Source organism: Sinocyclocheilus anshuiensis, unplaced genomic scaffold, assembly GCF_001515605.1.
Source record: "Sinocyclocheilus anshuiensis isolate Anshui unplaced genomic scaffold, SAMN03320099.WGS_v1.1 scaffold434, whole genome shotgun sequence".
NCBI lineage: Eukaryota > Metazoa > Chordata > Actinopteri > Cypriniformes > Cyprinidae > Sinocyclocheilus > Sinocyclocheilus anshuiensis.
Window position 1 is genome coordinate 599,226 of NW_015544145.1, and position 15,037 is coordinate 614,262.

Here is a 15,037-nt window from a genome sequence, read left to right on the forward strand (position 1 = left end):
AAAACATATACAAACACACACACACACACACACACCTGTATTTTCAGCAAAAGAGTGTCTGGAATGATACATGATAATATGTCTATGTTGTAATACCACTAGCAATAGCATTCATGTATATATATATATTAGGGGTGTAACGGTACACAGAAATCATGGTTCGGTATGTATCTCGGTTTTGGGGTCACGGTTTGATACAAGTTCGGTACAACAGAATTTTTTTTTTTAAATTTATTTTGAAAAGACAGTAGTGCTACATACATGTAGCATGAGCAGTTGTTTTTGATTCGAATTAGATTATATAATTTCAAGATTTAAAGCAAAAACAGAATGGTCTGACTTTAGATTTGTGAAATTATGCTACATAAGACACCTGCACAAAACAAAAACAGCAGACGGACTGAATGAAACTGATTTATTCTCTGACAGCAGGTGGCGCTTATGGAACAGCAGAAATACAGCGTTTCCTTGGTTACCGCTGTAAACAAAGCAGCTGCGCTTATAAAAACTATTTTTAATATGCATTATATGGTGGTAAGAGGAAAAGAAAATGCCATTGAAGACGGTCAGCTCCTCTCAGAGATACATTCATATAAACCCCCACATATTTGTCCTCCTAGATTTCGAGCATCGCGAACAGTGAGCTTGATCTGCCTGATACAGTATTTTCTCCTCTTTACAGACCTCATAAAAGTTCCACACAAATTACATTTTGGGAAATGATTGCAATGCAGTTTGTGTGCAATTCTGGAATAAAGATCGGCCAAAATAAAACTAAAAACCGGTTCCGATTTATAGCCAGCGTGCCATCTGAACATTCTTGTTTTGGGTTGGTGCGTAGATCGTCTCTTCTTCTGCTCTTTCCTGTTGTGACGGTTAGTGTTGCTTTGGATTTGGATTGATCGCCTATGACTGACTGTATTTGTCGTCTGACTGCATGAACCGAACTGTGACGGTTCGGGACGAATACATGTACCGTGTTACACCCCTAATATATATATATATATATATATATATATATAGACGCTATTGCTAGTGCTATTATTATATTATATACATATTATCATTTATCATTCCAGACACTCTTTTGCTGAAAATACAGGCAGAGTAATAACTGTATTACAGTTATTTCGTGTGTATATAATACAGCGCTATAGATGGATGTATAAAGCACACTGACAGGATCCAGACGAGGCTGTTGTGGAGATCTGGATCCACTGACTCCATGTCGTCCAGAGTGATGGGTTTCCCCAGCAACTGCTTGTAGAAGGGCAGAGTGAAGCCTCCGTCTATGTAGTGCCCGTGGAAAACAGCCATTCCCATAATCCTCCCCACAAAGTGGAAATAAGACAAATGCTCCTAAAAACATAAACAAATAAAAAGAGATGAGTGTTTTTTGGAACATACTAGCATTTGTCGGAGTAAATGGGAAGCTTGTGAGGAAGATCCAGGTCCACTTACCGGATTGACGGCAGAGTCCGGGTTGATCTGTAGCGTGTAGATGTCATCTCGTGAATACTGGAACAGTCCGTAGTATGGATTTAACATCTCATGCGACAGCAAGTACAACCACTCCCTATGACACAAACACACGCAGCGGCACAAATTACTGACAGACATTCAGTCGATGATGGCCCACTTTGACACTGTTATACTCTAGTTCTACTACTAGATGGACACACAAGTGTTAAAAGACAGCAGGAAACTTCATTCATAACCCACTTTACTTCCCTATTGTGATACATTTATTAGCATAATAGGATATCATTCAAAAATGTATGGTTCAAGAAAGTGGAGAAAGCTACATTATTGAAATGTACATTTTCCTCCAAATTACAAAGACGTGTTTTGCTGTTGAATAATGTTCACAGATGAATCATTCACAATGAATGTCTTAAGTAAGAAAACGGGGCCAATTGTGATTTCATGCTCAGCTTTAGGTTTTGTGTCTCATACCTAGCAACTCCACCATAGTCGAGACCTTCCTCTCCTCTGAACTTGACCATCAACCTCTTCCACAGGTCCTTCGGCCTCATCTTCATCACCTGCCGGTATGATTCCTGAGGAAACAGCGGAGATGTGGTGTTGAAATGTAAGAAAGATTACAGAAAGGTCATAAGAATGCAAGTCATCCATACGGTCATAATTCAATTAAGATGACAAGTTCACACTAAGGGCATAGTAACTAGTTTGACAAACTAGTTTCAGACTTATTTAGCTTTAAATAACCGTCAAGTGTAATAAACAATGTTCTTTGAGTACATGCCTGTTTTTATTGCTACATTTTTTTTTTCATTTTTATTGTAGTTTTTGTTAAGTTTTAGTAATTTTGGTGCGTGTTCTTGTCATTTTTATTATTTTATTTAAACTATTTTAATGTCTCTATATATATATATATATATATATATGTTTATATTTATATTTTGATTATTAATTATTTTTTTAATTATTAGATTTTTCATTAGTTTTAATTATTTTAGTACATCAAGTTAAACTAAATAAAAATGTTTCCTTGGCAACTAGCTGAAATAAAATAATTTTAAGTGTTTTATTTTAGTTAACATTTGAGGCAACAAAATGTTTTTTTGTGGTTTTAGTTTTGGTTGACTATAATAAGCTTGGTATATGCACAAAACAAAAAAAATCATAAATTATTATAAATTCTTAAAAATATATCAATAATATTAAAGAATGGTATCTAAAACTAATCAGAGAAAACATTTATTATAATCAAATAAATAGGAATTATCTTAGTTAAATAGTTTAAAATGGAAACTGCTCAAACTGCTCTACATAAAATGGACTGGCAAATTTCTTCATTGAAAACACAAACTGATCCAAATAACCTGCTATTTTTTCCCACCTGATCGTAATTCTGTTTTCTGTAAATCCTTTGATAGCAAGTTTCATTTGATTTGATTCCACAAGATACATTTCAACTGTGTTAAATGCAACACACAAATCTGCATTGCTTAAGTTAAGCCATTTACGCTGCAACCAGCCCTTGGAGATGCGTCAATTTACTACAGTTGATCTGTCATCTTATGATCTTGCCAATAAACTCAAAAGAACCCAAACTCATGCGAAGGGTTCATATAATCCGATGTTTACGGTCAGACTCGTCTGTGGGGAGAGAGCGCACGCAGCATGTTGGAATGCAGCATCCAGAAATGTCTGTGCGCATCCAGCTCAACACCCATAAACACCCTAAAACAGATGACCAAACAGACGTGCAGACCAAAAATCACTTCAAGCTGAGCTAAGAGAGAAGGGGGGTCTAAATGTTGTTCCAACAGGCCCGAGATGAGGCTCAGAAACGTGTGCAGTACAAGTCACAGGCGTTAGCTGAACTCAGCATGCTAATGAAGTTTAACGTCATGACTGATGCATTAGGGCTTGTGGGTAACATCCAGCAGAGCTCAAAGGCCCTCACAGTAAAGGTTAACCAGGCCTCTGGGCTTGTTAAGAGTCAATGTGGATATTGCTGCTTTGTGATTGGTTGAGAGGAGTACGCAAACAAAACAAAACAAAAACCAAACTAAACTAAACTAAACTAAACTAAACTAAACTAAACTAAACTAAACTAAACTAAACTAAACTAAACTAAACTAAACTAAACTAAACTAAACTAAACTAAACTAAACTAAACTAAACTAAACTAAACTAAACTAAACTAAACTAAACTAAACTAAACTAAACTAAACTAAACTAAACTAAACTAAACTAAACTAAACTAAACTAAACTAAACTAAACTAAACTAAACTAAACTAAACTAAACTAAACTAAACTAAACTAAACTAAACTAAACTAAACTAAACTAAACTAAACTAAACTAAACTAAACTAAACTAAACTAAACTAAACTAAACTAAACTAAACTAAACTAAACTAAAGTTATGTGTCCCCTGTTGTAAAATCCAGCATATGCTGGTTAGGTATGTTTTGAAGCATGGCTGCTGGTTTGAGCTGGTTTAAGCTAGTTCTTAGCTGGCCACGTGCTGGTCCTAAGCTGGTCCTGAGCAGGAGCTAGTTGCTTAGGACCAGCACGTGGCCAGCTAAGAACCAACTTAAACCAGCTCAAACCAGCAGCCATGCTTCAAAACATACCTAACCAGCATATGCTGTTTTTTTCAACAGGGTCTGTAAGATTTTTTTAAAAATGTTTTTGAAAGAAGTGTCTCGAAATGGCCACCAAGGCTGCATTTATTTGATCAAAAATACAGTAAAAACCGTAATATTTGAAATACGATTAACAATTTAAAATAACTGTATTCTATTTGAATATATTGTAAAATGTAATGTATTCCTGTGATGCAAAGCGGAATTTTCAGCATCATTACTCCAGGCTTCAGTTTCACATGATCCTTCAGAAATCCTTTTAATATGCTGATTTACTCACTTTTGTATTATTATTCTTGTATTAGTTTATATGATTATTATTTTTGTATTATAATAATTTTGTATTATTATCAATGTTGAAAACAGTCACATGATCCTTCAGAAATCATTCTGATATGATGATTGCTGCTCAAGAAACATTTCTGATTATCATCAATTTTGGAAACAGCAAACAGCAACAATTGTTTTGTTTGTTTTTCCAACAATGTGGAAAATAACATTTATTTGAAAATAGACATATTTTGTAACATTATAAATGTCTTTACTGTCACTGGATCAATTTAATGCATCCTTGCTAAATAAAATAATTTCTTTAATAAATAAAGATTTGAAATGAATTTCCTGCAGGTAAAACAATCCAGGGCCTCACCTCAAAGATCTCCTCACGCGAGACCTCGATACGGCAGTGTCCCGCCTGCGGCTGCTGCTGGGACAGCTCCTGTCGCAGGATTTTCAGTTTCTGCACCAGATCTCGCTTGTACTTGGGCACCGTGAGACATTCAGGGTCCTCGGGGAGATTTCCGGGAGACACGACAGACTGAGCCTGCTCCTTCAGCTGTCCGGGACGACTGCGGAGTAAGAGCGAGGGGAGAAGAGAAAGGGGGTAATAAAATGAAATGAAACGTTCTGTCAACATGCACACAAACACTGCAGCCTGACCCCTTCTTCACCTCGATGCCAGAGCAGCGTCGCCCTTTTAGTGCCAACTCACAGGTATCTGTCATGCCAGCACCGGACTAAAAAGAGAGCTTCCAAATACATCAAGTGAGGACACAAGTTCACTTCACAAGCTCCAACACGGTCCTGAACTGATATAATGCTGAATACACAGTCGGCTCAATCTGAACACTTAATGTCACTGCATTAAATTACACAATGTCAAACGATGTAGCATCTGCAAACAAATGAGCAAAGTCTTCAGTGCTAGACAAATAAAGATGGAGTGAGACACATTCTTTAATATTTCTTCATGTGACACGGCTCCTTACACTCGTTCTCTGTCTGCACGTGACCCACATTCCTCAAATATTCCCTTCCTCCCGTTTGCTTTCCTTGACACGCAGAAGCTCACTTCTCTTTGCCTGCAGTTTTCCTGCTTCATGCACTGTTTAGAGAGCTTACAGTAACTGCTCTAAGATCTGGTTTGAATCTGAATCAAATGTAAACACAATCAGTCTAGATGGGTTCTTACTGCTGCTTTGTAAAAACAGCCTGAGGTGCATTATCCTAACTCTGACGCATGGGTATGACAAATATGCATATCCGAGAAGATATAAAGGGTAAATTTAGTTTAAAACAAGTTCTTAGAAATGTCAGCAGAATTTCTGCAGTAGAGTAACTATCAAGAAAATAAGCAATAAATATTCTTCAGTGAATATCTTGAATACATTTATATACACGTTAATCATTAATTAAAAACAAACAAACAGTTTTAAGCTTATATTTAAAGGTACAGTTGAATTAATTTCCTTTTTTCTTGTTATAATGATAATTTTTATAAATATAATGAACATTAATCCATTTGACCTAGTAAAAAAATAGCAAAATATCATAAAATAGAACAACATATGGCTTCAGTCATGTGACAATGACTTTTATGTACGTAGATAAAAGTTTTTCAAATCTTAATATTATTTCATAAATAATATTTTATTAATAAATTAAATATTCTTTTTATTATTTTATTCACTCTTATCTAGCTCACACTTACATTATTATTAAAAAATAAAGAACAATAAAGATTATACCAAATAACTTGTGCCGGATATATATTTTTACAAGAATTTAAGCCTTTTAAAGATACCTTTGTATGTTATTATATAATCATTCTGTCATTATGTCTATTACGATCAGGTTTTTGTTCTTTAAGGACCACAAAAAAACACCAAAATTAATTACAATTTTTAATCAAAATTAATTGAATTGAAAACATTTTTGTGAAATAAGACTTATATTCCAGTTAATATCTATAAGAATTGCATATTTAATATATTTTTGAAAACATTTTTATGAAATAAGACTTATATTCCAGTTAATATCTATAAGTATTGCATATTTAATATATTTTTGAAATTTTTTTTATTACATAAGACATATATTCCAGTTAATATCTGTAAGAATTGCATATTTAATATAGTTCTGAATAACATTTTTATTAAATAAGACGTATTCCAATTAATATCTATAAAAATTGCATATTTCATATATTTTTTAAAACATTTTTATTAAATAAGACATGTATTCCAGTTAATATCTGTAAGAATTGCATATTTAATATATTTTTTAAATAATTTGTATTAAATAAGACATATTCCAATTAATATCTATAAAAATTGCATATTTAATATATTTTTGAAAACATTTTTATTAAATAAGACGTATTACAGTTAATATCTGTAAGAATTGCATATTTAATATATTTTTGAAAACATTTTTATTAAATACGACATGTATTCCAGTTAATATCTGTAAGAATTGCATATTTAATATATCTTTGAAAACATTTTTATTAAATACGACATGTATTCCACTTAATATCTGTAAGAATTGCATATTTCATCAATTTTTTAATTCATTTTATTAAATAAGACGTATTCCAATTAATATCTATAAAAATTGCATATTTAATATATTTTTGAATTTTTTTTTATTAAATACGACATGTATTCCAATTAATATCTAAGAATTGCATATTTAATATATTTTTGAAAACATTTGTATTAAATACGACATGTATTCCAATTAATATCTAAGAATTGCATATTTAATATATTTTTGAAAACATTTGTATTAAATACGACATGTATTCCAATTAATATCTAAGAATTGCATATTTAATATATTTTTGAAAACATTTGTATTAAATACGACATGTATTCCAATTAATATCTAAGAATTGCATATTTAATATATTTGTGAAAATTTTTTTATTAAATAAGACATGTATTCCAGTTAAAATCTGTAAGAACTGCATATTTAATATATTTTTGAATAACAAGCTTCATGTCATTTACCGAAACACCCAGATAGCACATTTTTGGATCACTTTTTTTGCCATTAGTGACCATTAGTGATCCTTGAAATGCTGGATGTGGATCAAGAGGGTGGATCCATCAAAAGACGACAGCAACTGAAGCATGCACACACGCACAGCCCCAATCACCCGCCCACCCGAAGCTCCCAGCACGCACTTAAAATTACCCACTGAGCGTGAGATCATAAACCCATCAAGGTTGAGAGGAAAGCACACAGCAGAGAGGATTTTTGCCTGATGACAGAGAGGTGAGATCTTCTGCGCTGATAAAAGGCAGATGTTTCGACAGATATCCACATAATCTGTCTGATGCCTTCTCCAAAAGTGAGACTACTGCAGCGCCAGGAACGCCTTGACAGTTCGTTCGCTTGACGGATGACGTCTCAATGCAAATGATCTGCTCGCACTGAGGTCTGGTATCTCAGTGTGGAAAACATGGCAATGCGATATAAAATCAAAATCTAGGTCATTAACATATTGTGGTTCTGTCTAGTTTATAATTATTCTAAGCTATATTGTGGTATATTGCACACTTTTGTTGCTCTATTATCTGCAATACATTCATAGCTCATTGAGATTTAGTATTTTAGAAAATAATTTTGGAAATATTTAAGTGTTTGCTGGCCTAAAGCTTAGACTTGCTGTGAATGGTGGACAATCTCATATTTATGTGAAAAACAACAACTAAAAACAGTTTCTTACTGTACTACTATATACACCGTATGGCGACTGCTAGGGTGTTTTCTCACAGGATAATTGGTTGCCCTAAATGTCATGAACATAACATAAACATGCTCATAATTGTAATGCTACAAGCTCTTACTAAACAAATATTCATTAGGGATTATCAAATGACTAAATCTCTCTAGTACTATTGTCAAACAGCTAATCAAAACTAGCAATAGATCATTATTTGTCAGTTTAAGATTAGCACCATTATATGGAAGACTGTTTCCACCTATGAGAAAAGGCATGTTTACATTATTATTTTTGTAACTGTGTTTTTCTTTCTTCCTCCTCTTTTTTTTTTTTACATATCATGCATGTCTGAGTCATACATGTTATGTAGTACTATTAAGGTTACTCAATTTAACCTGGTAAATATGTAAAAATATCAAATATATATATCTATAAATAAAAAAAAACAATAAAAGTTTTTTTCAAATATTATTCTTTTCAAGTACTGTATTTTTTAAAATATAATATTAATATTTTTAAAATGTTATCCACCAAATAAAAGAAAACTGGCTTCACTGCTTACATTATTTAATAGATAATTAATTCATAAACAAATTACGCGAAATTATTATAGGAGTAATATTTTCTCATTACTCTGACTTTATTTGTTATCTTAAACTTTATCTTTTAAAGTATTACCTTGTTTATCTTTTAAATTCATACCTTATCTTTATTTGTTTTACTCTATTTTATACCTTTTTGGTGATAATTATCCCTGCTTGGTCGATTAACAGAGGTTTGAATTTCAAACAGGGCTGTCAAACAATTAATCGCATTCAAAATAAAAAGTTTGTGTTTACATAATATGTGTGTGTGTGTACTGTGTATATTTATTATGTATATTATTACATATTATGTATGTAAAGACACACATGCATGTACATATTTAAGAAAAATGTTATATTTGTATATAAAATATTTATCTTTACATATAAAATATATACATACACAAATACATATTTTTAAAGTATATACATGCATGTGTGTGTATTATAAATATACACATTACACACACACACATATATTATATAAACAAAAACTTTTTTAATTTTGGATGCGACGATTCACAATCAATTGTTTGACAGCCCTAATTTTTTACAGTACATACTTTCCTTTTTTTTTTTTAAATATTGTCTAAATATTGGCAATGCTCATTGAAAAAGCCATATTGATCTACCCCAGTTCAAACATCCTGGTTGAAAGGTAGATGCTTCACATTGTGAAAAGATACTATGCAGGTGCAATGCTTCATTTGCGAGCTCCTACGTGAACTGATATTCCCCGACTTGTGAGATTTCACCCGTACCCCACCGAATATTCTGCTTACTGCAAGAACATGAAGTGGGAAGACGGAATGTGGGACACGTCCTTTGATCTGTCAGGACAGGAAAAGAGAAACTCGATCCCTCCCCATTAATGCATTCCTCTGGCTCACACGACACACACAAACTCGCACGCACATAAAACAGAGATAAAATGCACCGACTGCAGAGAGTCCGAATTAATTCCTTACCTGCTCTGAGCCTCAACGGCACCACGGGAGCCATTCGGACTGGGACTGTAGGAATAAAGGTGAAACACGACAGGATGAGACTTCAGCAATACCACAGCATCATGCACATTGTGCGGCTAGTTCCTGTCTCTAGTGGTTTCTAGGTTAATGGCGCCTGGTTGAGTCTGACTCACTTTAGGACGAGGTGCAGGTTAGCGGAGAGACGCGGGTCTGTGAATTGTGTGGTCCGGTTGTTGTGGTCCACAAAGTACACTCGTCCGGTGGCTGTGTTTCTTATCTCCCAGCCTGGAGGCAATGGGCCCAACTCCTCACAATTCACATTACTGAGATCCCTGCAGAGAGAGAGGCGCAGACGAATTATTAGGAATATAATTATACACATTATGATTATTGCAATCATTAAATTAACATGATCATAATATTATTAATATTATGATTTTTTAAAGCTGTTTATGTGCTCTTGCACACAGAACGGGAGTTTTCTCCTTGTTGCGATGATAAATTATTATGATACGTTAATTATAATACTACTTATATTCTATAGTTATAATATCATTACATTAAGTACAGTATTTCAAAGACAATGTCATAGAACCATTTGGGAAGCATAATGTGTAGGGCTGCACGATAAATCGAATGCGATATTTAATGCGCATCTTGTCAGAAAGCCGGTTCTGTAATCAGCGGTAAATCTCCACCTGCGTGCTTTCACATTGAGCAGCATTAACTACACAGAGCCGTTGTTCACTGACGAGCTGCGCAAAACCACGTTCATATTCGCGCGATTTTTTGCGCAGCTCGTCAGTGAACAACGGCTCTGTGTAGTTAATGCTGCTCAATGTGAAAGCACGCAGGTGATGGAGATTTACCGCTGATTAAAGAATGGCTTTACTGATAAGATGCGTGTTAAATATCGCATGCGATTTATCGTGCAGCCCTAATAATGTGCATAAAAACATCTGGAATATATTTCTACTTCTTTCGCTGGATGATTCAGCAACATACTAAGTTTCATGTTATAGAGGTGATTTTTAATCAAATTATTTTTTTTAATCATTTAATTAAAATTATTATTTTTTGCTTTTCTCTATACTGTATATGCAGGACACATAAAATGCATCCACATTTGAAAATATTCATTCAACATATCAAATTGGATTCACTGCTTGCATTATTTAAATAAACATAAGTCGTATAAGTCGAAGTTGGTGGTGAAAAAATGGTGAAAGTTTATTACAAGTCATAATAAACTTTCACCATTTTTACATTTTTTTATTTTTTATATAAAGATTGTACCTTTGTCTTTAAGATAACTTAAATTATGAAAAAACACTATATATTTTTTATATAAAATAATAATAATTTATATCATGATAATCATGATTTGATAGTGGAAATGATATCAGTGGAAATGAAAATGCCTAGTATTCATAAAATAGCACTAACATATAGCTTAACTATATTTCAACATGCTCCTCAGACTGAAGTTCGAGTAAACGTGTGGAGGGGAAGACAAAAAAAACAACAAGAACAAAGTGAGAAAACAGACAATACAAAGATCAAAAAGACAAAGTAAAAAAAATGAGACAAAACAAACTTCAGGGATGTTGTTTTCAGGCTTCTGCCAAATATCATCAACTAATAGAGCAAAAAATGTGCAGCACTGCAAAAATGCTCAATGTCAACTCTGAAAAGACTAGAAAAATAACCCGTAGCCCACCCTCATTTTTTCAATCACGTTCATGCACTCGGATAAATGACAAGCAGCTTTGCCTACACAAACACTGGCTAAACGGTCCCCGCATATAGAGCTTCCAAGTTCACGTCTTCTCAGTTTTTGTCCAAACCATTTAACAGCACTGAGCTTTGAGGCATTTTTCACTAAGAGTAATATCTGATTGGTCAAAAACCAATAGCTGTATATAACACATTAATGTTTTGATTTTGTCACTAAAAATGACTTCATGCATTGCATTTGGTTAGGACAAGGTTTGCAAACAAATCCAGTGTAAAATAGAAGTTAAACAAGTGAAAAATTTTAACAGTAATAAACGTGTAAAAAGGTAAAGGAGGTACCTGGGTACTCTGGGGTCATGCCATGTGCTGACGCCCGTCTGCGTGTGCAGGAAGTACACCTGACCCTGCTGCGTGGTCCTTTGCTCTGTCAACAAACACCAGGGGGCACCATCGGTCATTCACAATGTCAAAAAATGACAAATACAATCATTGTTTATGAGCTTATGCGTGCACAGCAGTGATACTTTCATTCTTTCACTTTCAGTTTGATTCACCGCATCTGATCCATCACTGTAAACTATGACCTCATCACACAAATGAATCCTCATTAAGAGAAAAAAATGGCTAAATATAAACAAGATTCATTTTAATTGATGCGAACACAAAACCAACAAAGATCATGTTAATCTTCCATATTATGGGGCTTTTCTTTCTTTAACGACTCTGTTGGAGTTAAAGGAGGACAGAGCTTCATGAATCTGTGTGATTTATCTGTGTGGTGGCTTTGAAATGATGGAGATGAAGTCACAGATTCAGACAAATCACCTTCAATAAACTCTCAAAGTATTATCACTATATATTTTCTCCCATATCGACTGATATTGATATTTAACGTGATGTTCATTTCATACTATTAATAGGGAAGAAAATGCATTTCACAAGAATGTAAAAATAATTGTTTAAAATAAACTCCACAGAATAAGCTACCTTTTAATTTAGGGCCCCATGTGTTTGATCAATTAATACAAAGTTATTATGAAAAATGTTGACTAATGAAAGTAATTCGTAGAACGTTAACAATTTAATCAATCTTTTAAAACATAATTAATTTACAACAAAACATTGCATTTTTATTGACAGAATTATATACTGTACAAATTAAAACATGGATGAAAAAATATCTTGGTTGCATGATAATCCTTAAAAAATAATTTTAAAATAAAATAGTATTAAAACACTACATATATTATTATTACATTAAAAAGCACATTCTACTACTATATAATAGTAATATAGTTTTGTCAGTGACTAAAGTTAAACCAAGCTTTTAATCCAGTGGTTTGTTCTGAAGATCTTTGCATTTCTGTATGTATTTTCAGATAGTTTTACCAAATAAAAATGTGACCCTGGAGCACAAAACCTTCTTAAGTCTTAAGTCGCTGGGGTATATTTGTAGCAATAGCCAAAATACATTGTATGGGTCAAAATTATTGATTTTTCTTTTATGCCAAAAATCATTAGGATATTAAGTAAAGATCATGTTCCATGAAGATATTTTGTAAATTTACTACTGTAAATATATTAAAACTTAATTTTTGATTAGTAATATGCATTGCTAAGAACTTCATTTGGACAACTTTAAAGGCGATTTTCTCAATATTTAGATTTTTTTGCACCCTCAGATTTTCCAGATTTTCAAATAGTTGTATCTCGGCCAAATATTGTCCTATCCTAACAAACCATACATCAATGGAAAGCTTATTTATTCAGCTTTGAGTTGGTGTATAAATCTCAATTTCTGAGTTTTTGACTGGTTTTGTGGTCCAGGGTCACAAATGGTAAAATGGTGAACAATACAATACTAACAATACTAATAAACAATACCGTAGATGAAAGTTGGTCACACTTTATTTTAAAGTCCAGTTCTCAGTAACTACGACAATAAACTCCTAATTTGATGCTTATTAATAGTTAGTAAGGTAGTTGTTAAGTTTAGGCATTGGGTAGGATTAGAGATGTAGAATATGGTCATGCAGAATATCTGCTTTATAAGCACTAATAAACAGCCAATATGCTAATAATAGGCATGCTAATAAGCAACTAGTTAATAGTGAGAATCGGTCCCTAAACTAAAGTGTTAGCCGAAATTTTTGAGCCACTCACAACAAACCAGATCGTCAAGATGTGGGTTAAATATCAGAAAAATACTTGAAAGTTTATTATTGACAGTGAATTTGTTTATTTATTTTTTTATGTATACTGATATATCACCCAGCCCATCTCATAAAGTCCCTGTTCCACACATGAACTTGATCTGCATCTCATGTCTACAGACCCACATTCAGCTACTTGAGCAGAGGACAGCACACAGAACTCTGTCTAACCTGTGTCTATAACCTCTGCCCTCTGAATCTCTCCACGGACTCACACACACGCACACAGACATAGCGGGATTTCCAGGTCACCCGTCTGACCCTGCAGCTGGCGCTGACGGCACGTCGGAGATATTTCAGACGAGCTCCTTTTCTACAGCTCAAGAGACGTTTTAATTACTCCTGCTGCAGCACAAATTTCCAGTGCAAGTGCATATGTGTGTGTGTGCGCAGGGTGCATTTTTGACCTTTGCAAGCTGGCCAGTATTAATGGAAGAACTGACGTGTATGTGTGTGTTTGAACGAACCGTATCCCTCAGGCAGGTCGGGCGGTGTGTGTAGGTGAGTCCTGCTCATGTAGTTTCTGTGTCTCTGAGAGCGAACCCTCCGCTCCTGCACCCGGGGGTCATCCGCAGGTATGCCTGCTGCCCCGTTGGGCGTCATGATGGGCGTGCTCTCATCCACCAGACAGCTGAGTGGCCGGCCGGGGCTCGAGTACTCAGACGCAGGCCTGTGCATGTGAAAGAGGAAATGAGGGACTTATTAATAGTTAGTAAGGTAGTTGTTAAGTTTAGGCATTGGGTAGGATTAGAGATGTAGAATATGGTCATGCAGAATATCTGCTTTATAAGCACTAATAAACAGCCAATATGCTAATAATAGGCATGCTAATAAGCAACTAGTTAATAGTGAGAATCGGTCCCTAAACTAAAGTGTTAGCCGAAATTTTTGAGCCACTCACAACAAACCAGATCGTCAAGATGTGGGTTAAATATCAGAAAAATACTTGAAAGTTTATTATTGACAGTGAATTTGTTTATTTATTTTTTTATGTATACTGATATATCACCCAGCCCATCTCATAAAGTCCCTGTTCCACACATGAACTTGATCTGCATCTCATGTCTACAGACCCACATTCAGCTACTTGAGCAGAGGACAGCACACAGAACTCTGTCTAACCTGTGTCTATAACCTCTGCCCTCTGAATCTCTCCACGGACTCACACACACGCACACAGACATAGCGGGATTTCCAGGTCACCCGTCTGACCCTGCAGCTGGCGCTGACGGCACGTCGGAGATATTTCAGACGAGCTCCTTTTCTACAGCTCAAGAGACGTTTTAATTACTCCTGCTGCAGCACAAATTTCCAGTGCAAGTGCATATGTGTGTGTGTGCGCAGGGTGCATTTTTGACCTTTGCAAGCTGGCCAGTATTAATGGAAGAACTGACGTGTATGTGT

General features: G+C 34.4%; 1 protein-coding gene across 1 annotated transcript in view; it reads right to left on the reverse strand.

The window, feature by feature from the left end:
• The window catches only part of LOC107695141 (E3 ubiquitin-protein ligase SMURF2-like), a 55,144-nt gene that overhangs the window by 4,676 nt on the left and 35,431 nt on the right, over positions 1-15,037 (reverse strand). The window contains exons 9-15 of the mRNA XM_016494955.1: positions 11,760-11,844; positions 9,857-10,015; positions 9,684-9,728; positions 4,769-4,967; positions 1,957-2,060; positions 1,462-1,576; positions 1,181-1,359 (exon numbers count right to left, since the gene is read on the reverse strand). Coding sequence (XP_016350441.1) covers positions 1,181-1,359; positions 1,462-1,576; positions 1,957-2,060; positions 4,769-4,967; positions 9,684-9,728; positions 9,857-10,015; positions 11,760-11,844 — 886 coding nt within the window. The remainder of the gene's footprint in view (positions 1-1,180; positions 1,360-1,461; positions 1,577-1,956; positions 2,061-4,768; positions 4,968-9,683; positions 9,729-9,856; positions 10,016-11,759; positions 11,845-15,037) is intronic.